Raw genomic sequence first — 21,938 nt, 5'->3', positions numbered from 1 at the left:
AGGCTTATGACCTAAAACGACCTGAAAAATTGATGGAAAAATGCATACACCACATTGGGCACCACATAGTGGGTCCTCAGGGATATTAGCCTCTAAAAAGTTCCGACATTCAGAAGCTAGGTGAAGTCCCCATGTTTGTGATGAATCCACCCTTTCCATGCGTTTTGCCACTACGCTTTACGGTAGGAGTAGGGGTATACATGAACCGAGCTAGCTAGGTTAGCTCACTCAACTCGACTCGAAAAAGCTTGATTCAACTTGGTTTGAAGCTGAGTTTGAGCCGAGTCCAGCTGATTTTTTGAGCTTGAAAATGAGTTCGATCTAGCCCTAGCTCGACTTAACTCAGATCAAACCCAACTCGAATCAAACTCGGATCAAACCAGTTCGATGACTCGCTTACTTTGATATTGATGTTGCTCACCAAGTGTTTGATGAAATGACTTAATGAAGTGTGGCCGGTGGTAAGGAAGGTAAGTATATGAAACAAATACCATTTTTTTTCGAGTTTTTATATTGTTTAGAAGGTGTTTGATAAAATACTTGTAAAACTATTGCTGCTGCTTTACATGCAGTGAGATTTTGAAGATGCATTCCATGTGTTTGTGAAAATGTTGCACAAGAGAACTCCGCTCGATCTTAGCTCGAACTCGGCTCTAATTGGCCCAAGCTACTGAACGAACCAAGCTGAGCCTAATTGAAGCCGGGGTAAGCTAGTGGCCAAGCCAAGTCAAACTTAGGCCAGATGGACTTGGTTCGACTGGATCGTGCAACCCCATGTAGGACACAAAAAAATAAATAAATAAATAAAAATAAAAGTTTAAGGTACCCGCAAAAGTCAAATAGACCACGGCATGGGAAACAATAAAAAAAAGGAGAATGCCTGTAGTTTGAACCTATTTAATTTTAGAAATATTTATATACCATCCAAACCGTTTATTAAGTCATTTATAGTGAGATAGCTGAAAACACAAACGTAATGCCCTGTTGGAGAACTTCGGTGGCCCTACCAATGTTTAAAAACAATGAAAGTTCAATCTCTACGGTTTCCTGTCCTGTGGCCCAATGGAGTTCGTTTTGGATCTGACTCATTTTTAGTCTCCCATCCTAAAATAAGGTGTAAAAAGGGATGGACGGCGTGGATTTCGCACAAACATCACAGAGGGCCCACCTAGCTTCCGATCGAAGGAACTTGAGTTCGGGTCGCACGCAATCCACGCCCCTTCCGCACGTATGCACATATACCCCTCCTCAAAACCCTAAAAAAGAACTCACTGCTTTCCAACCCGTATAAAAGCCCAAACGAGCCAACATAGCGTCCTCCTCGAAAGGGCTAGGGTTTCTCCAGCTGCGAAAATGGTAATCTTCCTCTCTATCTCATTTTGAACTGCCAAAAACCCTAGATTTATTTTCTCCATCTCTGTCCCTCCCATTTCGAGCTGTAAAAAGCCCTATGTTTCTTGTATTTTCACTCTCAGATTTGTTTAAAACCTTAGATTCTTTAATGCAAACAGGGCAAAGGAACGGGAAGCTTCGGAAAGAGGAGGAACAAGACCCACACCCTCTGCGTGCGCTGCGGCCGCCGTAGCTTCCATCTGCAGAAGAGCAGATGCGCCGCTTGCGGCTATCCTGCTGCCAGGATCCGCAAATGTAAGCTGTCCGAGCAATCTCGCTCTCATGTTATAATCTGTTTTCAGCTGTTTGATTTCTCACCTCTTATCTGTCCTTTAAAAAAAAGGACTGATTTTCATGTTCGGCAATGCGGTCATGTAGATAACTGGAGCGTGAAGGCGATCCGGCGCAAGACTACTGGAACCGGAAGGATGAGGTATCTCCGTCACTTGCCTCGCAGATTCAAGAGCAATTTCAGAGAAGGTAAATTGAATTTCATCGAGAATGGTCTGTTGTCGTTGATTTGGATTTAGGCTATTTCGTCTTTCGTTTTTCATCTCTCGAATTCTCTTGAACATGTGTTTCTTTTACTATCCATTTTCAGGTACCCAAGCAGCTCCAAGGAAGAGCACTGCTGCTGCTTCGTTTTAATGCATTAAAACAGGTGTTTCGGGTGTAATCTTGGCACCCTGTTTTTATTTAATTTCCATGAATTCTAGAAACTCAGTTTTGGATCTTTGTTTGATGAGTTTTACTCAATTGCTATAGACTACTTCCATTTTTTGGAGAATTGAGTATTATTAATGACAATCGAAATGCTTGGTTTTTTAATTAATCGAATTGTGGGAGCTAATGATAAGACTTAGTTAAACTGCTTCATGCATCATCTGTTTTGTTCTTACTGTTAAGATATTTTAAGTGTCAGTTGGTTGTATTGTTTAAGCATATGCTGTATGCAGTACGCCCAATTTACACCGATGTATATACTGTATACAGGGTACATTAGCATGTAATCCATGTAGTTAGAGCTGTACACGAACCGAGTTAGCTCGGTTAACCTGCTCGACTCGGCTCGAACTCGACTCAGCTCGAAAACATTCCGAGCCGAGCTGATTTTTTGAGCTCGAAAACATTTCAAGCCGAGTCCGAGCTGGACCGAACTTGACTTGGCTCGGAACTTGACTCGGTTCGAATCAATTCGACTCGGATTGGGTTTACTTAATATAAATATTTTATGAATATTTATATATTTAAGTAAATTATATATTATATATAATATATTATATATTATCTATATTAAAAATCCTAAAACCTATACTCGAACTCAGGTCATAGGCTCGAACTCAAACTCGGCTTGAGCTGGCCCGAGCTGCTGACTGAGCCAAGCTGAGATGGCTAGTTAGACTCAAGGACTGAGCCGAGCCGAGTTCGATCTAAGGTAGCCTGCTGGCTGAGTTGAGCTGAGCTGGGCCAAGCTCGACTCGTGTACAGCTCTACATGTAGTTGAGAAACAGTTTAGTGAAAGTTGCAAGACTGCTATATTTGTATATGGCTGTTTTGTAAATGAATAGCTGGAAACAAAAGATGAAAGGTGTGGTTTGTAGGGATTTATGTATGCTTTCATTTGTATACTACATATAATGGTAGTAATTATAGACATTTTTGCACTTGCAATTAGTTTTAGGAATTTGGGTTATTAGAGGGTAAAACCATATATAAAAATATAGCTACTTGGCAAGGGACGATTCAGATTTTACTACAGAAGTCACCATGAACGGCTTAGATTGAACTCGCTTCCATTCACTTCTTTTAATGCGTGTAGCCTGTATCGGACTCTCATCTTCTTTGCGTATAGCTTGCACAAAGTATCTAATTGGGGAGACTCTGCGGCAAACACTTCGTGGGCCAACCCCGAAGGCTGTCTAACATACACTCCATACATATGTTGCGTTGGCTCATGCTAGAACATCAATCCAAAAAATTAGGCGGATCAAAAAATTGAGTGGGCCACAACAAGGGAAATAGTGAGGATGATTCGCCAACCATTCTCTTCTTTTGTTGTGTAGCACGCACCTGTGTGTAGCCCCCACCTTTTTCTTCGCCTCTCCTTTTCTCTCTCTCACCTCGGAGTCTCTCTTCCTTGTCTCTTTAGGCTCTCATGCCATGTGCATTGCATGTGCCATGCCTCTATTGAAAATAATGCCTTTAAATTAGTATATGCTTGCATAAATAGTATCACAATCAAGGTTAAAATGTCATCACTCATCAGTTGAGAACATATCAACCAGTTCTAAAATTGATGTGTTGGCAAGCATGGGATGGCACCCACTGTGGATTATCTGGGTGATTTGACCAATTTAGAGCTTCAATGACAGGAGAACAAAAGTTTTCATGCCGCTAGGGTTTATGTTATGCATCCAACATTGTAAAGGCACTTGAGAACATGTAACTTCATTATGTTTGCCAAAAATAAACAAGTTTGTATCTTGAGGACTCAGTTGTCTATTCGTAGAGAGGGGAGTTGGAGTGGATACCAACTTCTTGGCTATTGGGTTGTAGCAAATTATCCCCCATCTTTGTATCTTCATTTTCTTCTTTGGTAAATTATTTGAGGTTATTACGTATGGACATTTAGATATTACGATTCAAAACAGTAGCAAAGCAGTGTATTTTGATGGGCAAGTTTAATTTGCATCAAAAGTGGTATTATACAAGTTCCAAAGCGAGGTATGTTCGATGGGCAATTTCCAAACGAATGTATCAAGTTCCTTGTCTTCCATTTTCTTATCTTCTTCCTTTTTTTTTTTTTTTTCCTTTTGATTTCCATCCCAAAATCCCAGTCATCAGGGAAAGCGGAGGTAGATTTAAGGTTTGAGGATGGATGACTAAGATAGGAAGGTCGAAAGGGCTGATTGGGTTCCTAGCCAGGGTGTAGATTTAATGATGTTGTGTTCAAATGATTAGCATTGGATTTAGATTTAAGGGGTTAGACCTGGATGGCTATTATTTATTGGTTGTAGAAATAGTTTTGGAAGTTGGAAAGTGGCACCTAGTGTTTGTGAATGGCATATAGTGGCTAGGGTTGAAGGTGGGAAGAGGCGTGGGCATCTAGGATGCCCTTAAAAATGCTATCTTTGGTAGGCTTTTAATGTGAGATGTGCGTTTTAAATGTCGTTTATTACTTCTTGTACACCACCGACTCGTTGCACTCACCTTATAAAGCATATGGTGGTTCCTCCTTTCAACTAAATTTTGTTGTAGTGTAGGGGCATGTCACTTTAAATTCGAAGAGGATAAGAAGTTTGAGAGATGTTCAAATGATGCCTATCCAAAGTTAGATCTTTATACATTTAGCCCTTGTTTGGTAGATGCCTAAAAATGAGTTAATCTCAATTTAGGTAATAGTAGCTAGGGGTATGGCATGTGCAAAGCACATAGAGTGAGGACGGGATAGAGAGAGATAAGGGAGTGATTCCGAGGGGAGATAAAAAAAGGAGAGAGGCGGAGGGAGGTAGGGGTTAAACGCATGTGCGTGTTACAAGATAGAAATAAGGGAACGAATGGCAGTCTATCCTCACTATTTCCCTTGTTGTGGTTCACTTGAATCATCCATTGGCCTAATATTTGGTTGGCGTACTAACATGAGCTGACACAACATATGTAAGGAGTAGATGTCATATGGTCACTAGGGTGGGCTCTATGTAGCCTTTGTCGCATGACCTCCCTAGTTAGACGTTTCGTGCGGCTACATGCAGAGAAGATGAGAGTCGATACATGCTACACATATTAAAAGAAATGAAAGAGAGTGAACTTAACTAGGTCGTTAATGGCGCCTTATGCAACGGGATAAGAATTCTCTTGCCAAGTAGCTACATTTTTCGAATGACGGTTTTATCCTTTAATAATCAAAGTTCCTAAGACTATTTGTGAGTGCAAAATGATGTTCTGCGTATAATATGCATTATGTATTATAGATCTCGATCTCTAGTATGTAATGAGTTCGTGTTAACAATAATTATGTATTAGAGATATTGGTCTCTATTACATAACGAGTTCATGTTAACAATAATTATGTATTAGAGATCTTGGTCTCTATTACATAATTACTGTAAACTAAAACAAGGTTAACTCAATTTTAGGCATCTACCTGCTCTTTGACTCTTATCGAACTGGGTTTTGATCATAGCACATAATTGCTTTAAATAGACAGCCTTTTCAAGTGAGGGTAGTTTTATTCTTTGCTCCCTTCCGCTTTTAAAGCAATTAATTAAACATAACTTTCTTCCCCATTTGGGGTCATATGGTTGGTCATGATGATTCACACATGTGATGATCACGTGGGACTCACACTAGATCTCTTACAATGCACACAACCAAGTGGGGGTTCTAACTGCATCACTATGCTTCCCATTCTTTCCACATCCATCCATCTCAACATCCTCACTTCTGCACTCAATGTCTACTGTGTTACCTTCCAGCAACCCAACTATTTTGCCCCAAATAGCATAGCCAGGTAGTGTCTCATAAAATTTTCTTTAGGCCCTATTTGATTGCCACTTAAAATGAGTTCCTCTCTTGTTAGGTAACAGTTATTATGTATTGGAGATCATGGTTTACATAAATTATGGGTTATCAAGATTATATAAAGAGATATTTTATGCAGAATTCCTTAGGAATTCTGATTTTACCAGAAAGTGGCTGAATGTTTGGTAAGCACAAAATCATGCTTTTCTAAAATCCATTGGAATAGTGCTTTGTGGACCCACGTGCCGTGTGACATCCAACCCATTCAACAGGTACACCAAATCATAATTATTAGATAAACTAAAATCCAACATCAGGTGGACCACGTCAGTTTATAGTTTTCTGGATGGTGTAATTCGTTTATGGTGGGATTTTTTATTTATCTGATCTTCACAAATGGGGTACACCTGTTGGAAGGGTTGGATGTCATACAAACAAGTGGACCCCACAATCCTGTTGGTCATTTCAACCTTCATAAAAGCATGTTCCTGTAATGTCAAAACATCCAGGCACTTTTTGGTAAAACTATTCTGCAGTGAAAATCTCTAATTCAAATTCTTACTAAAATCTCTAATACACAAGTGCTGTCAACTTAAACAAGATGAACTCGTTTTTGAGTGGCAACCAAACAGTGCCTCCAATTTCATGAAGCAAATGATCACACCACTCATTGAAGAAGTACATATCCACTTCATCTACCTCTACGTAACCCTATTGGAGACATCTCAGCAATCTTCCCATCCTCAATATGGATCACACAACACTTTTCAAGTACACCCCCATGTTGTCTCCCGATCTATAAGTTCTATTGGAAGCATCTCAATACTACCTATATGGACAAAATAAGTTGTTTTTTTTTATATATATATATAACTGTGAGGTTGTGATTTTTAGGTTGAACAACTGGAACATGCTATTGATGTTTTATAACAAGGCAAATGCCTGCTCTATCTGATGAGTCTAGTTGTGTTATTGAATTGACCGCAAGGACAGAATGACTGCCTGCTTATGAATTTATGCCAACGATACTGTTTCTTGGATGGATATGAGTCAACTTGAAAATGGAACTATAATGTTTTGCCACTGTTACTAATATAGGAGTCTTTTTTTCAATTTAAATTTATATCTTATATGGATTGAAGGGATATGGCATTTGAGAATGACTACTGATATTTTCTTGGTCTAAATTCAGATTGATACACAGTTCATTATTACATGAGAGTGACTGAGAGTATCTAAAATTTGATGTGGGATGTTAGAATCCCATGCATGGTAGAACATGTTATTATGTTTACTCTGTTTTTGGATTGTTAACGTAATCCAGAGGTCTTTCTAAAACCATGCCGCTAGAGCTAGAAGCATGAATGCATCTGGAGGTTATCTTGTTGGTGTGGTCATATTGTGTCTCATTAGGAGAGTGTATACATGATCCTTTTTTTTTTATTCGACAAGCATTCCTTGAGGGAGCATTGCCACTGGGGCTATTGTCAAAGCTCCTATTCGCTTACCCTAGCAGCCAGCATTCTCCTTCTAATAACCACCTGGTAATCTCGAGGCTTCTTCACTAGCTTCCTTGCCCACCCCAGCCCCGAGTCCCCAATTTCGGCTAGGAGGTAAATAGTCTGAAATGACACTAGTTAGTCTAAAAAAGCGGAGATGAAAAAAGAGAGAAGAAGATGCATTCAGACCATTGGATAACAACACCTCAATCTTGGTCCACAGCAACTATGCCAGGTGGTCCAACCTAGACCTATTTTCTGTGAATCAACTATGCCAGACTTGGTTAGAGCTGAACTCATTTTGCAAATCAACTATGCAGGGTGGTCAAATCCCTTCTCATCGGACCCCCCCAATGGGGGCTCAAATCAACCATTGCCCATGTCATCCGCTCGGCCCAATGATGAGTAAGATCCTATTTGTTTGATCAGTGCCTAACCTCTAATCTAAACCATCAAATTGTTGGGACTGTTTTGGATTGCTAAGCATTGTTTAAAGAAAAAAAAAATATTTCTGAAAGGAAATAATTTTAACCATATGATTTGTCTCTTGGACACAATGGATGGTTACATGGGTGCATGTACCAATGTGGGGTTAGAGAGTGGGGAAGAGATTCACTTCTAGTATTGCCCGGTAGCCAAGATTTCTTTCCTTGTTCGACTATCAATCCTTCCCTAAGAAACGCAAAAGTTTACGCTGGCACTTATCTAATAAGAGAACACGCATGGAAGAATGAAAGGGACGTGTAACTATTACGTTGGGGGTCACCTCGTCGCCTCAAGCTCGGGGCTCTGAGGAACCCACGGTGTTTATGTATGGGTTTATCAGTTATCTTTGCTAAGTGGAAAGTACCTTTACTTTGGTGAGTATTGGATGGCATATATTTAAAAAAAGGGTCAGTGTCCTGTCCCAATTCTTCCTTAGTGTGTGGCCTATCACCTACCAATTGTAAGTTTCGATGAGGCAGCGCACATGATGTGTGTATGTTCTCCCCACGTGGTGGTCAGTAACTTACCCTAATATAATTAAATCAGGCTGCTGTGGTCCTTCCCTAAGAAGGAATGGACCACTATTTGCCTGGCAGCGTCGGTGTGCGTACTGAGTTGTGGGGCCCACAGTTAGGGCTGAAAGTTGGGCGGGTTGAACCTGACTGACCCGACATTGGGTTGGGCTTGGGCAGGATGTATTGGGTTTGGTCTCGGGCTTGGGCCATACAAACACCAACCCGATAAAACTTGGGTTGGGCTCAGGTTGAGGTCTTGGGTTGCCTGACCCAACCCATACCCGATCAATATACAAGTTCCTTATAAATTAATTATAATTGAGTGCGGATTCTCTATGTTGAAGGCACGGAAAATTACAATGCCAACGAGTTTCATTGGTCCACTTCATTTCCGATAACTAGCTAAGAAGATACATTGGATTTCTCTCTCTCAAATAAATTGCTTGATACATAGTACGACTTTTAAAGGAGTAGTTGTCCTATATTTAAACTTGTTTGTTTAGAAAAAAAATAAACTTCCTTTCTATAAATAACTACATATATAATTAATAAAATTATAGGTACAAAAAAAATGTGTATTGAAAATATAGACTAATGTAATAATGAAAATATTAGCATATATCTACCCGACCAACCCAGCCAAGCCTGCTTGGGTTGAGCTTGGGTTGAGAATTCCCAACCCGAGGTTGGGTCGGGTTGGGGTAGGGTTGAGGTATAAGAACTTGGGTTGGGCTAGGGTTGAGCACCAACCCGACCGACTTTTAGCCCTACCCACAGTCATTCATGCATTTTATCCACTCTGTACATCCATTTTACCAGATAATTTTAGGGATTTAGCCCAAAAATGAACCCATATCTGAAGCTCAAGTGGACCACACCACTGGAAACAGTGTGAATTGAACGTTTACAGTTGAAAAGTTTTTGGGGGCCACAGAAATTTTAGATCAAGATGATATTTGTGTTTTCCCTTCATCCATGTCTACCTGATCTTATGAACAGGTTGGATGACAAATAACAATCACCGTAGGCCTTAGAAAGGTTTCAATGGTGGAAATCAATACTTCCACGGTTTCCTGTGGTATGGTCCACTTTAACTTTGGATATGCTTCGATTTTCGGTTCAACCCCTAAAATTATCTGGAAAAATGGATGGACGGCATGGATAAACAACATCCATTCACGTTGAGCCCAACAGAGTTTACTCAGTCTGATAAGAGTGTACTGAGTAACTCAGCCCGTAATTCGATTTCGGGTAAGCGGGCTATGGGCAATATTTATTACTAGGGGGGGTGCTTGGATGAATGACTTGATATGGATGAAATCCAGGTGGGCCATTGATGTTGATTCGCCGACCTGGATAGGCGACTTGGTGGACCTTAAACCTCTAAATTCATGCTGTGCGGTCCATCTGAGTTTCAGAATAGCTAATGAGTGCGGCCTATCTGAACAGATAGACCAACCCTATTAATTAATTTATTTTTAATTTCCAAGGTGAACATGAGACAGTGCACATGATGAACGGGGTGGATCTCATGAGCGTTCTGGCCACTTTATGCTCAGTAGGAACGCCCGCATGACTAGAGAGTAGGGGTGTACATTGAGTCGAACCGAGTGGAGCTGGCCTCAGCTCAACTTGGCTTGGCTTGGCCACTAGCTGACCTCAGCTCGAACTCGGTTTGACTCGGTCCTTGAGCCTGAGTGGCTAGTTCGGCTAGCAGCTCAGGCCAATTCGAGCCGAGTTCGCCATTGCAGCATTTTCACAAACACCTGGACCGCACCTTCAAAATCTCACTGTATTTGAGACAGCAGCAATGGTTTTACAGGTATTTTATCAAACACCTTCTGAGCAACATAAAAATCAAGAAAAAAAGGTGTTGGTTTCATATACATACCTTCCTTGCCACCAGCCACACTTCTTTGAGTCATTTCATCAAACACTTGGTGAGCAACATCAATATCAAAGTAACCGAGTCACCAAACTGGTTCGATCTGAGTTCAATTTGAGCTGGGTTCAATCCGAGTCGAGTCGAGCTGAGGCCAGCTCGAACTCATTTTCGAGCTAAAAAAATCAGCTCGACTCGGCTAGAACTTAGCTTCAAACCGAGTCGAATTGAGCTTTTTCGAGTCGAGTTAAGCGAGCTAACTGAGCTAGCTCGGTTCATGTACACCTCTACTAGAGAAGCTAGTCATCTAAAAATAATCTCACACTAAGGTCATGGCTTCGAGTACCCATTGTGGTGTGTGTGGGTGTGTTGGAATCCTCAAGAAATGAAAAACTTACGATTTCATTAGATCTGCGTGTTTGGTTTTTAGTGAATTTTTTTTTCCTTTAATCATGAATTCTTGTGAAATGCCAAAAGGTTGATCAAATGGTTGCTTTATTTCCTCTAAAGAGTTGAAAATAGATCTGTTGATTTCTGTATTTTAAGACATTGATGCATGTTTATTTATGCGAAAAAGTCTGAAAACAAATCCAAATTCTTTGTCCATTGAATACCTTTTCACATTGATGCTCTGGCAAAGTGATGCCTGATGTCTTTTGTTCAAGAATGCAACAGATAACATGTACAGCAAAAGGAAAAATCAAGCAGAAAACACAATTCTGGCATCTCATTTATTGAAAACACTTGCCCAAGATAAATCAGAGATAAGAAATTCAAAAGAATAACAATACCTATCTGTGTCCTCTCATAGGAGAGTATTTATGCCTTTTTTGAAACCCCAATTACTGTATGACATGACCTACTAGTTATCTACCAATTAGATTTAAGCTTTAAGAAAAACCAATAAATGAGATTCAATCATACCCAACTCTAACTTGTAATGTCGTTACAGCCATAGACATGTTCAGAAAATTGACCATAGCCTACTCCAATGGCATCATAACTGCATGATTTTCAGATAGTTGGAAAGATAATTCAACAGGATTTCAAATGAGACCACTTTTATGTTATTCCACATCATTTGGTACCCTGCAAGAAAAGTGATGGAAAAACAAAATGGAATTTACCTTATCCAAATAACTAAAATCAGGAGAGTATCTTTAATAAAACCATGTTAAATTAGGAGTCACTCATTTAAAGAAATCTTTATGAGGGATCCACGATGGTGGCCCACTCTTCAGGTTATCGCAATCATGATCCTCCAAAGAAAAAAGAAAAAGGAAAGATGGCCCATGCATGGTTCCTCGAACATTTGGGCCTTTGAACATCATGATCATGGGCCATTAGATCAATAGTAGATAAATGGTTTAGCATGAATGTTTCCTACATCAACTCAAGCACGACTGCATAAGCATGCAACCACCACAAATGTTGGCATACATACATCACAAGCTAAAGCATTCAAATCACAGGGATTTATTGAAAATTGAATGTTCAAATTAAGGGTCTCTTCTATGGTGTTGGGGTTGCGCCCTAAAAAATCAATATGATTAGACCTAAATTAATGATATGATGCAATTTCTTTGATTCCTATATAACATGTTTATATCTGCTTGATAGGTATAGCCTCTTAACACTTTTGGGCACTCGGGATTGGACGCACCAGCTTGGTAGCCAAGGAAAAGTTGTGATCCATGGTTCTCATTGCCCTAGCCATAACCATAGATTCTTGAGTATGCTACAACATAATTGGATGGTTGGCTTGGTGTTAGGATGGATAGTCTCTGCCCATCAAAGGCAACTTGAGTGACGCTTGATAAATTGGAAAATAAGCTCAAGAAATTAATTTAAGTGCTGAATTGTACTTTTGAAATAATTTTAGGGATATTTTAGTAAAAAATGAAAAGAAATTTTACTTTTAGCATTCAACCTTCATTATAGAGTGGAGGGGGCCTTAAGAAAATGCTCATATTTTCAGTGAAAATTAATTTAAGCACTCAATAAGTTGGATTTGCTAAACTATCTGAAACAGTGAAAATCACCAAAAATATCAAATTTCCACAATAAGTGCGGAAAATAAGTTTTCCCAAACAACCCCTTGGTGTTAGTTTGCCTTCTTCTCTACCCCATGCGAGTGTGTAAGTGCCATAGATGATTCCTTGTATAGGGCCTTTGGTCACTCACATTGGTAAGAATCACTTGTAAGTATCAAGCCTCGAAGACCTATCATGCCCAAACTTGAATAGGCTTGTGGTTACACTAGCTCTGTTAAATTTTTATGACTCAAGAATATATGAATGGAGAAATTTGGATTGATCATGCTCTAACTCTCCTTACAAGGCTATTGCATTGCTGCTGAAAGTGGGTGTCTTCACCAGGGTTCTTGAAGTAGGATCCACCTGGTTTATAAGGGACATGAATAGATGGTAAATCTTGAGGCTTGTCCATCAGGTGCTTAAAAGGTTGGCCAACACCCCTGAGGTTTCTAATTATTTAATATTAGTTTTTCAACTGTTGATTTGTTCATAATCATACTTGATGGACATCCAATGGTTGAAATCTAATTTGATCCGTACCTTTGGTGGCATTGTAATTGCCTTGGGATGGTGACCAAGAATAGTGGAGGGATTTGAATGGTCGAGATACATGGATTAGGAAGTTTGTTACGGCTAGCTCCACATAAGATCTTATCTTAGAGAGCTAGAGCCACACACTCCGGTCTACACGATGCACGATGTACACATGCCTATGTGGGATCCGTCATATAGACATCTCTACTCTAGTCCAGTCCAACTCTTACCAAGATACAAACTGAAGCTCTCATCTCTCCTTATCCTAGATATATCTAGGAGAGACTCCCCGTGTCGTAAGAATGGCCATAAAAAACAATCGACGAATCTACTTCAGGCATGATTAGAGTAGATTTTCTTCTTTTTGAGAACCATGGAATAATCTAGACAGAATCTTACTATAATTAAGAATTGGATTTTTCAAAAAAACTTTAAATTCCACTGCGTTTCATGACAAAATCCATAATATGGTCCCAAAATAGCATCGATCAGTTGACTGTAACAACCCATTAATGGATGTTGAGTCTATAAATTGTGGACTATTGCTTATTGTCCATTTCATACTGTACATTTGGTGGCCATTAGGATTGCCAACGGACCAAGGTCTGTCCAAGCTTGACCTACAAAGTATAACCAAGGCCTGAGCCAGTCCACCTCAGACACAGGACCACGATGGGCGAAAACAAACACGCCCAAGCCTAACCCATGATGAGTGTGACCAGCCCAAGCCCCAGCCTGACAGCCAACTTATGTACAGGCTGTTTTATTAGGTGTGCGTCACCATGCACAATATACCGGAAAAAAAAAACAAAAAAAAAACCCTTAAATATAAATGGCCATTGCAGGGCAGACAGACACAGCCCAACCCAGTACAATTAAGAAGTAGGCATAAATCTTAGGCCTAGGCATGGCCATCAGGCCTAGCATTCCAGCCCAAGTCCAACAGGCCATCCACACCCACTGGCAGCCGTAACAACCATCAACCAAACAGCCAGGAGCCATGAATGTTTTATGTTGAAGTAAGTGCACGCTGCCCAAACATCATTTAGGCATATGGATATTTATGCTCCGCCAGTTTATCACATAACTCTTAGATCAAAATTCACAACCCTAATCAGATAATTTGCTCCCACTCATCATCTTGATAACCCGTCGCTGTATTCATAATCTACAACATTTTCACCACATGCATCGCATCTCCCGTGACTTTAAATGATTCTAGTAAAATGGGATGCTTGCATTACCAAAGAGATCAGTTAGCAAAGACCCATTTCAAGGGATATCTCTTTAGCGGTGGAAAGATGATTCAAGGTTAGCATTCCAGTAATCTCAGACATGGGCAATATCTACTGCATGATAATATTGATCAAAGAGCAAAAAGGGGAGAAACCTCAAAAGCGGAGTACGATTTCCATTCTAGTGCTTGAGCCAGTAGTTCCTTAGCTGAGCCATGTGTAATAGCATCTCATCACGACCCATGTTGGTAACACTGCTAGTCATGATCCAAGGGGGAGTCGCCTGGAAGAATTCCCGTATCAAGCTCTGGAAATCTTCTACGTTCTCTTCTGGCCTCTTACCGCCTTTCCTCTTCTTCTTCCGCTTGTCGCATTTTGTAAAGATAAGAGTCATTGGGATCTGATAAAGGGAAAAAAAAAAAAAAAAAAACTACCATTACCAGTAATTTTTCCTTGGAATGCAAATTGGAGCTTCCGTTAGAGAAGACAAGTATCCCAAAACAACCAAAAGTGAACTGAAAACAACTTTCATCCATGGAAATGCATATCTAGGGCTGCAACTTGGGCTCAGGTCACGCCGAACTGATTGACCCAACCAAAGTTAGAGTTGGGTTAGGTCGGGTTGTCAAGGTCCTCGGGTTGGGTTCGGGTTGCAAAATGGCAACCAACTTTGAAATCGTGTTGGGTTCAGGTTAGCAAATTCAGGTCGGGTTAAGTTGGGATGGGAATAATCACATGTATTTGGGTCGGGTTGTGTCAAGCACTGAGGAATTTGGGTTGGCAGCTCGGGTTGATTTGGTTGCAGGTTGGATCCTCTAGATGTCGGGTCAGGCTTGGGTTGACCCTCAACCCGACCCAACCCACCCGAGTACCACCTCTATATGCATATTCAAGGCCCACCACCCAATACACATCAGGGAAAAAAGAAGAAGTCACAACTAAAAACAAAAGCTCAATTTTCAGAAATGACAGCAGTGGGAAACCACCAGAAAAATCACCAAGAACATGCATTTTATGTTGGGCTGTTAACCATCGACATGCTGGGAAAGGTTTACCTGATTCTGGCCTAGCCAACTGGCATATTCAAGATCTATCTTTTTGGCGGGAATGCTGGCATCGATAAGGAGAAACACTGAGACCAGGGTCTCTCGGTTGAGGAAGTAGTCTTTGGTGAACTGGGCCCAATCAATTCGGACTTCATGAGGTGCAGCTGCATACCTGTTTAAGAATGTTGCAAGCATAAGAGACTGCGTGGATAGCTAGAGTTAGGATGGAATACTTTAGAACTGCCACCCATGTTGGATGACCATATATGCCAACACACAGGTAAGAAGCAACTGTGAGTTCTTCTAATTGCTTTTGCAAAATTTTAAGGTCATTCTTTATCTTTTTCATTTTGAAATATTGACTATATGCGTATACTTTCTAATTAATGTCTGTACTAGTCAGTGTCTTTTAAGTTAGGGGTGGCAACGGGCTCGGAGATCCTGTCCTGTCTGGCCAGGGCTTGGGCCCCTAAACTTGGCCCCAGTGCAGGGTACAAGATTGAAATCTAAGCTCCGTGTCCAGGCTGGGCTACGCCCAGGCCAACGCAGAATGATCTGGTCCAACCATCAAGTTGAGCACCATTATAGAAAAAGAACGTACCATTTAAAAACTTTTGAGAGAGATTCCCATTCACCCCTTTTTCTTTTTTTTGGGTTAGCTTGTTAGTACACACCCATGCCAGTACACACACTCCATGTTAGCCACCCCCGCTAGGGATCGATACCAAGACCTCAAGTGTTGAAACGAGGTATCTCCACTCAGTCTGCCAGTTGAGCTATGGATCTGGGTGTAGATTCCCATTCACCCTAAGTATTTAGTTTACAGATATTTGCTGGATCATGTTTCAATGATCCAAACCATTTATATATGGGACTTGTTGTGGATACGAGAATGCCAAAAAAGAGTTCTTAGATGTTTCAATCCTTGCATCATTTAAATCTTTTCCTTACAGACTAACCCTGGTCTGGCCCTATAAGGCTAGGCCTTTCAGTCCAATTTGGCTAGGGCTATGGCCAGGCCAATTTCAGCCTAATTGGGGCCAAGGCTTACGGGGCTAGGACTGAGCCAGGCTAGGCCTAGGCTGGGGCCGGGCCATTGCCACCCCTACTCGAAGAATTAATTTCCAACATTGACATATGCATGGCAATGAGCAATAACAAATGTTGGGGTTGTGCCCTAGAAAACCAATGTTATTAGACCTCAATTAATGACATGATGCATTTTTTGAGTCAAGTCTTATGGAACATGTTTATGTGGGGTTTTGAGAGGTTACGTATACCCTCTGATACTCTTGGGCATTTGAGATTTGATAAAACGGCTTGATAGCTACAGTAGCTTGGTGATCCATGAATCTCATTGCCCTAGCCATGAACATACAGGTTCCTAAGCATACCCGGAATATGATTGGATGGTCATCTCATGTGAGGGTACTGGCTTGGTGTCGGGATGGATAGTCTTCGCCCACTGGGGTCAACTTGGTGTCAGTTTGCCTTCTTCCCTACGCCATGTGAGTGTTTACGTGTGCCATGAATGGTTCCTTGTAAGGAGCCCCTGGTTACTGCATTGCAAGGATCGCTTGCAAGTATCAAGCTTGGGATACCCATCATGCCCATACTTGAATAGGCTTGTGATTGCACTTGGTCCGTCAAATCCCCATGACCTAAGGATGTATGAATGGAGAGGCTTTGGCTGAGGCAATTGCATTGCCAGTGAAAGTGGGTGTAGCTTGGTATCTTCATCAAGGTCTTCAAAGTGCACACAATTCAACATGGGATCCGCTTGGTTTACCCAGGACATAAATATGCAATTGATCTTAAGGTTTGGACCGTCCATCAAATGTCTAAAAGGATGACTGGCACCTCTAAGGTTTCTAATTGGTTAGTCAAGGTTTTTCAATCATTATTTTTTTTTGTTATTAACCATTGATTTGTTTTAAATCATGCTTAATTTGATCCATACCTTGGGTGGCATGGAGATTGCCTAGGGATGATGACCATTGATAGTGGAGGGATTTAGAGAGTTGGGTGCATGGATTAGGAAGGAAAACAAACATCATTCACATTAGGATTCACAGATGTCTACAAGGTGGTAAAGCACCATATGGTGTGCTCCTCCTAAAACCCTAGCCCTTCCTTATATAAGAACCTATCTTGAAGGAAGAGGGAGAAAACTTGGACGTCCATGAGCACCATAAGCTAGAGAAAAGGGTGAAGGAGGGAGAGTTGGTGGGCCACACCCTCAGGTCCACACGTGTCCACACTTGCCTGTGTGGGGTCCGCCAGATGGATTGCTCTGGTCTGATCTAGCCCCTACCAAGATACAAATTGAAGCCTCTAATCTCTCTTGATCTGGGATAGATATGGGAGTGACTCCTCGTGTTGGGCAATTGACAACAACAACAATCAACAAATCTACTTCAAGTATGATTAGGAAGTAGATTTTTCTTCGTCTTTTGAAAAACATGGGCTAATCTGGATGGAGGCTTAAAATTAAGAATTGGAATTTTCAAAACATTTAAGTTCTACCATGTTTTACAATAAAATTCATTAGTAAAGACTTCATCCAAGGGTGATAAATAGGCAGTATTTAAAGGCATAATGACAAAATGACAATCAAAATCATTCTAATGATGTGTGTTAGTATCCAGTAGGTGCTAGCGCAACAAAGAAAATGGTAGAGTGGTCATACAATAAGTCCAAAATCCAAATTTGGTGTTAGGAAGACTCTCTTCAACAAGATAACCTCAGCTAAGTAGCATACAATGATATAAGCAACAGGAATTTACAAAATGCCACTGCGTTTTTTGAGGAAGCCACTTTGATTGCTCACATCTTCAGATCACTGTTTTAGTGTTTGTTGAATGTAACAAAATGGCAGCACGCAGGTAAGTAATTACAGCTTAATTTGTTGATGATATACAATGCCAATGTGATTAGCTTTGTTTTCTTCGAAAAACCAAAAGAAAAAGGAAAAAAAAAAAAGAAAGAAAGAAAAGAAAGTGAAAATTAAAGAAATTGTAGAGATGCAGGGATGTTTTTGGAAAAAAACAATTTATTATAAAAAAATATTAATGAATACTGACAAATATTTATAATATAACAAATGAATATATTAAGCAATGTTTACAATTACTTCAGTTATATAATGATGTTCCATTTTGAAACAACCTGGAGAGAACCAAACTGTATACTAGGGGTGACAATGGGTCGGGTCGGCCACTGCTCAACTCAGCTGACCTGCTTTTGATGCGTGGGTTGTGCCAAGCTAAATAGGTAACGGGTCAAGCTTGGGTTAGAAAATGCGGCCTGTTTAAGTAAATGGATTTGACTAGGGTTGTATCCTAGACAACCCGACCTGCCCATGTAGCCTATCAATGGGCTGGACCAGATAACCCGATCCGACCTGGCCCAAAACTCGAAACAAATTACTAGACATAAGTATATATAAATACACATGATGTATGTATGTTTGCATGAATCCACTAATTGGGCAGGGCGGGGCATAACTTCAAGCCAGTATTAAAACCGTTGGGTAGGTAGAACCTGACCCAAATACAATTAGATGGGTCGGGTCAGGCTTGGACTGAATTTTTATGTGGGTCGGGTTCGGGCAGGAATTTTTAGATCATTTAGTAAATGGATCAGGCTCGAACTGACACGAACCCGTCCCATTGCCACCCCTACTGTAAACAAAGTTATGCTAAACTAATCGAAGTTGCCGCTAAAATATTTTGTTTTCAATCCTTGTGAAGTTAACAATAAGAACAATCAAAGAAGAAACACATTTAAGATGTGTAGAATCACAAAACATTTGCTGAAAGATGCTAGCCTCAAAGTAACACAGACTAACAACAAACATTAAGGAATGGAATTTATGAAGAAAATGCCTTTGAGATCTTACCCATATCCAGGCAAATCCACAAGGTACCAACAATCGTTTACTCGGAAATGATTGATACACTGGGTCTTCCCTGCGAGTATTGATGAAGTCTTCCTTAGTCATTTCTAAAAGGAAATTGCTGAAGAATGGGAAGATAGGAGTTGTACACTTGTACTACAAAATTTAAGTATTAAATGCAACAGTCACATCCAAAAGGACCGCTAGTGGTCTATATATTCAAGTCGCTTGAAAATTGGGTGAAAGAGTACAAAGACATTATTTTCTTCTTTAACTACATGTAAAAACATGTGAAAATTATACAAGGTTCTGAATTTTTGGAACAGTGCATTCATAAGTTCATACATATACGCTTCATCAAATTTAAGAGCACACACCGATAAAAATTAGTAGGAAATGCAGCCTAACAAGAGAAGTTGCACTTTAGAAAAACGTATCCTCTTGAACATCTCAAGCACCAGATTGCAAATAGAGGTTGATCTGTCATTTTCTCTTAATGGAAGGCCAACATATTTGCAAGATGTGCCTCCATCATTCCGTCCAACCTGATACCCACAAGAGATTTCTTCCCAAGATTTGACCCTTAGCCAGGAAACAAGCCTCAAAAATCTCATAATCTAGTTTATATTTGATATTCAAGCATCCATTGCACAACACAGAACAAAAGTGTCGTGCGCAAACTGTAGATGCAGAATAGAGAGTCGGATTTCCAACTGTAAACAGGCAAACTTCTTCCACCTTAAATTCAGTAAGCCCTTCAACAGCATTTGGATCTTGCATACAATAGCTTTGGTCCCTGTAATGGGGGTGAAAGTTCACGGAAGCAACCTTGGAACTCTATGCTTGGAGGAATCCAAATCATCTTGGTTTAAACTTGGATCTCTCCTAATGCTAGTTGTTCAAGTAGGACTAGAAGTACATAACTATCAATCCATTACTCAGTTCTGTACTGTCTAAAAAAGTTTGAAGCATCAACCAAAAGAAAAAATCATGGATAGAACAGTTAGGGGTGCCCCTTCAATATGATATTTAGCCATTGACGCATCCATAAGGTGGCCGATCGATCGGCTGGATCGAAATGACACTTTATGTTTAGGCAGAAACCTTACAAGTGGCCCACCTTTCCACCTTTCCATGAACCAGGTCATTCAGCCAGCATGCCCACACACACATCGGAATATCTCAACCACACAATCAGTGCACTACTATTTTTCTTGTTGAATGTGGTCTGTTGGCTAAACAATGCATTTTCACAATCAGACATTTTAGATCATCTTATAGAGGAGATTCCTGGGACATTGCCCATCCATAATGGGCCCCCCAGATGAACGGCCTGGATTACTGGAAAGTGGTCCCATCTGTACAATTGCACAAAATTGAAAATGCCCAAGCCAAAAGACACACTCCAAAACAGCAACAGAATGACCAAACAAATATAGGTATCTATGGAGAGATATTTCAATCAATTAACCAATATCAGAATGTAGAAATAAACAGAGAAATCACAAAAAGCAGAAGCAGTGAGAGAGAAGTGCAATAAATATAAAATAAAAAATGAAAGAAAGAAAGAAACTGAGCAAGTGAAAGAGAGCATGTGATGTGACCGACCGGGCTTCTTAGACGTGAGGGCGAGCCGCTTCCGCCTGACGAGGGAGTTGAGCAGCGACGACTTCCCGACATTGGAACGCCCGACGAGAGCGAACTCAGGCAGCCCGTCAGACGGGCAGTCCTCCGTCCGCTTGCTGCTCTTCACAAACTCAGCCTGCGATATCTGGGCGTCCCTTGCATACCTGCTCAGGACTATGTTGGAGCCCTTCAGCACCCTTCTGTTCAACGCCGACTCGTCTGCTGAAATGTCGACTTCCGGCGGAATAAATAGCTTTTCAAGCGGTATTTCGATCTGGGTCTCTTCCGGAACTGGCGAATTGGGGTGGAATTCGATTTGGGTTTCTTCGAAAATTGATGAATTCTGAGGAATTTCGATGTCGGCGTGTTGGGGTACCGATGAAATGGAAGAAAAACAACGAGGGGTTGAGATGAGTGGGGTTTGAGAGAGATTTGGATTGGGTTTGGAGAAGAGAGTGGAGAAGAAGATAGGGAGTGTTGCTGTAGCTGCTGTTTTGGAGATTGAGACAGGAGAAGAGAAGCGAGGGAGGTGGTGTAGTAGCATCGTATCACATTGAGAGATGCGAGTGCTTGGAAGGAAAATGGGGTGAAGGATAAGCACCCTGCTACTCCCAGTGAATGTTAGAAGAGTCGAGAGTGGCTTTGCTCGAGGTCGAACACATTGAAATGGGTCCTCCTTTTCCCACTCGTGTCGCCTGTGCTACATCTGGACCGCCCATCGCGTGGGCCTGCCATCGCTGGAAAGCGATGCACGTGTGGGTAATCAGGAGAATGGCACGCATGTGCTGAATGTAGACAATTTCTAAGTATACACGCGTTGCCCACAACCTGATATTTATGTATACATGTGTGGCCCACAACCTCCCCAGCCTGATTTTTGAGCCACAATCAGTTTAGTGGCCTACGCATGAAAGAATTTTATTATCCACATTAATCTCCGCATGTGTGGATTAGGCCCCCTTAAGCTATTGTTCTCTGATCAGACAATCCTAACCATCCGATCGGAGGATTTGGCCAGTTGAATGTCAACCATTACTCTTTTGATTACAGAGAAATACTTTGATACTCAGGCAGAGTGTGATAGATGATACGCAGGCAGTTGGAAATTACTGAGAAATTGTATACGTGGCATGCAAGTAATCCAAAATACACCGTACAAACCATGGGTACCTTCTTAGATGTATCATGAACCAAAAATTACCTAGTCATCTAATTATTAGATTTCTGGACATTCATTAGACGGTCCAAAATGAAAAATCCAATAACTT

At 40.8% G+C, this 21,938-nt stretch overlaps 2 protein-coding genes across 2 annotated transcripts; one reads left to right on the top strand and one right to left on the bottom strand.

The window, feature by feature from the left end:
* Positions 1-1,223: 1,223 nt before the first annotated feature.
* LOC131223088 (large ribosomal subunit protein eL37x-like) lies at positions 1,224-2,224 on the top strand. The gene is made up of 4 exons (XM_058218377.1): positions 1,224-1,356; positions 1,512-1,647; positions 1,771-1,872; positions 1,994-2,224. The coding sequence occupies exons 1-4, from the start codon at positions 1,354-1,356 to the stop codon at positions 2,038-2,040; spliced, it is 288 nt and encodes a 95-aa protein (XP_058074360.1). The 5' UTR covers positions 1,224-1,353; the 3' UTR covers positions 2,041-2,224.
* An 11,752-nt stretch (positions 2,225-13,976) lies between these two features.
* LOC131223087 (GTP-binding protein At2g22870) lies at positions 13,977-21,458 on the bottom strand. Its single transcript, XM_058218376.1, has 4 exons — positions 20,653-21,458; positions 19,048-19,117; positions 15,156-15,318; positions 13,977-14,500 (listed from the first exon to the last, which is right to left on the bottom strand). Exons 1-4 carry the CDS (start codon positions 21,212-21,214, stop codon positions 14,282-14,284), a joined length of 1,014 nt encoding a protein of 337 aa, XP_058074359.1. The 5' UTR covers positions 21,215-21,458; the 3' UTR covers positions 13,977-14,281.
* Positions 21,459-21,938: the final 480 nt, after the last annotated feature.

Source organism: Magnolia sinica, chromosome 13, assembly GCF_029962835.1.
Source record: "Magnolia sinica isolate HGM2019 chromosome 13, MsV1, whole genome shotgun sequence".
Taxonomy (NCBI): Eukaryota; Viridiplantae; Streptophyta; class Magnoliopsida; order Magnoliales; family Magnoliaceae; genus Magnolia; species Magnolia sinica.
The sequence above is the reverse complement of the archived record's forward strand: the minus strand, read 5'-3'. Positions and strand labels throughout refer to the sequence as shown.

Bases quoted from the DNA above. Each gene is read 5' to 3' on its own strand.
- LOC131223088 (XM_058218377.1), top strand. The intron at 1,648-1,770 runs GTAAGCTGTCCG...GCGGTCATGTAG, and splicing joins TGCTGCCAGGATCCGCAAAT to ATAACTGGAGCGTGAAGGCG. The intron at 1,873-1,993 runs GTAAATTGAATT...ATCCATTTTCAG, and splicing joins CAAGAGCAATTTCAGAGAAG to GTACCCAAGCAGCTCCAAGG.
- LOC131223087 (XM_058218376.1), bottom strand. From the start codon at position 21,214: ATGCTACTACACCACCTCCCTCGCTTCTCTTCTCCTGTCTCAATCTCC. The intron at 19,118-20,652 runs GTCGGTCACATC...CAATACTCGCAG, and splicing joins CCTCACGTCTAAGAAGCCCG to GGAAGACCCAGTGTATCAAT. The intron at 15,319-19,047 runs GTAAGATCTCAA...ATTCTTAAACAG, and splicing joins GTGGATTTGCCTGGATATGG to GTATGCAGCTGCACCTCATG.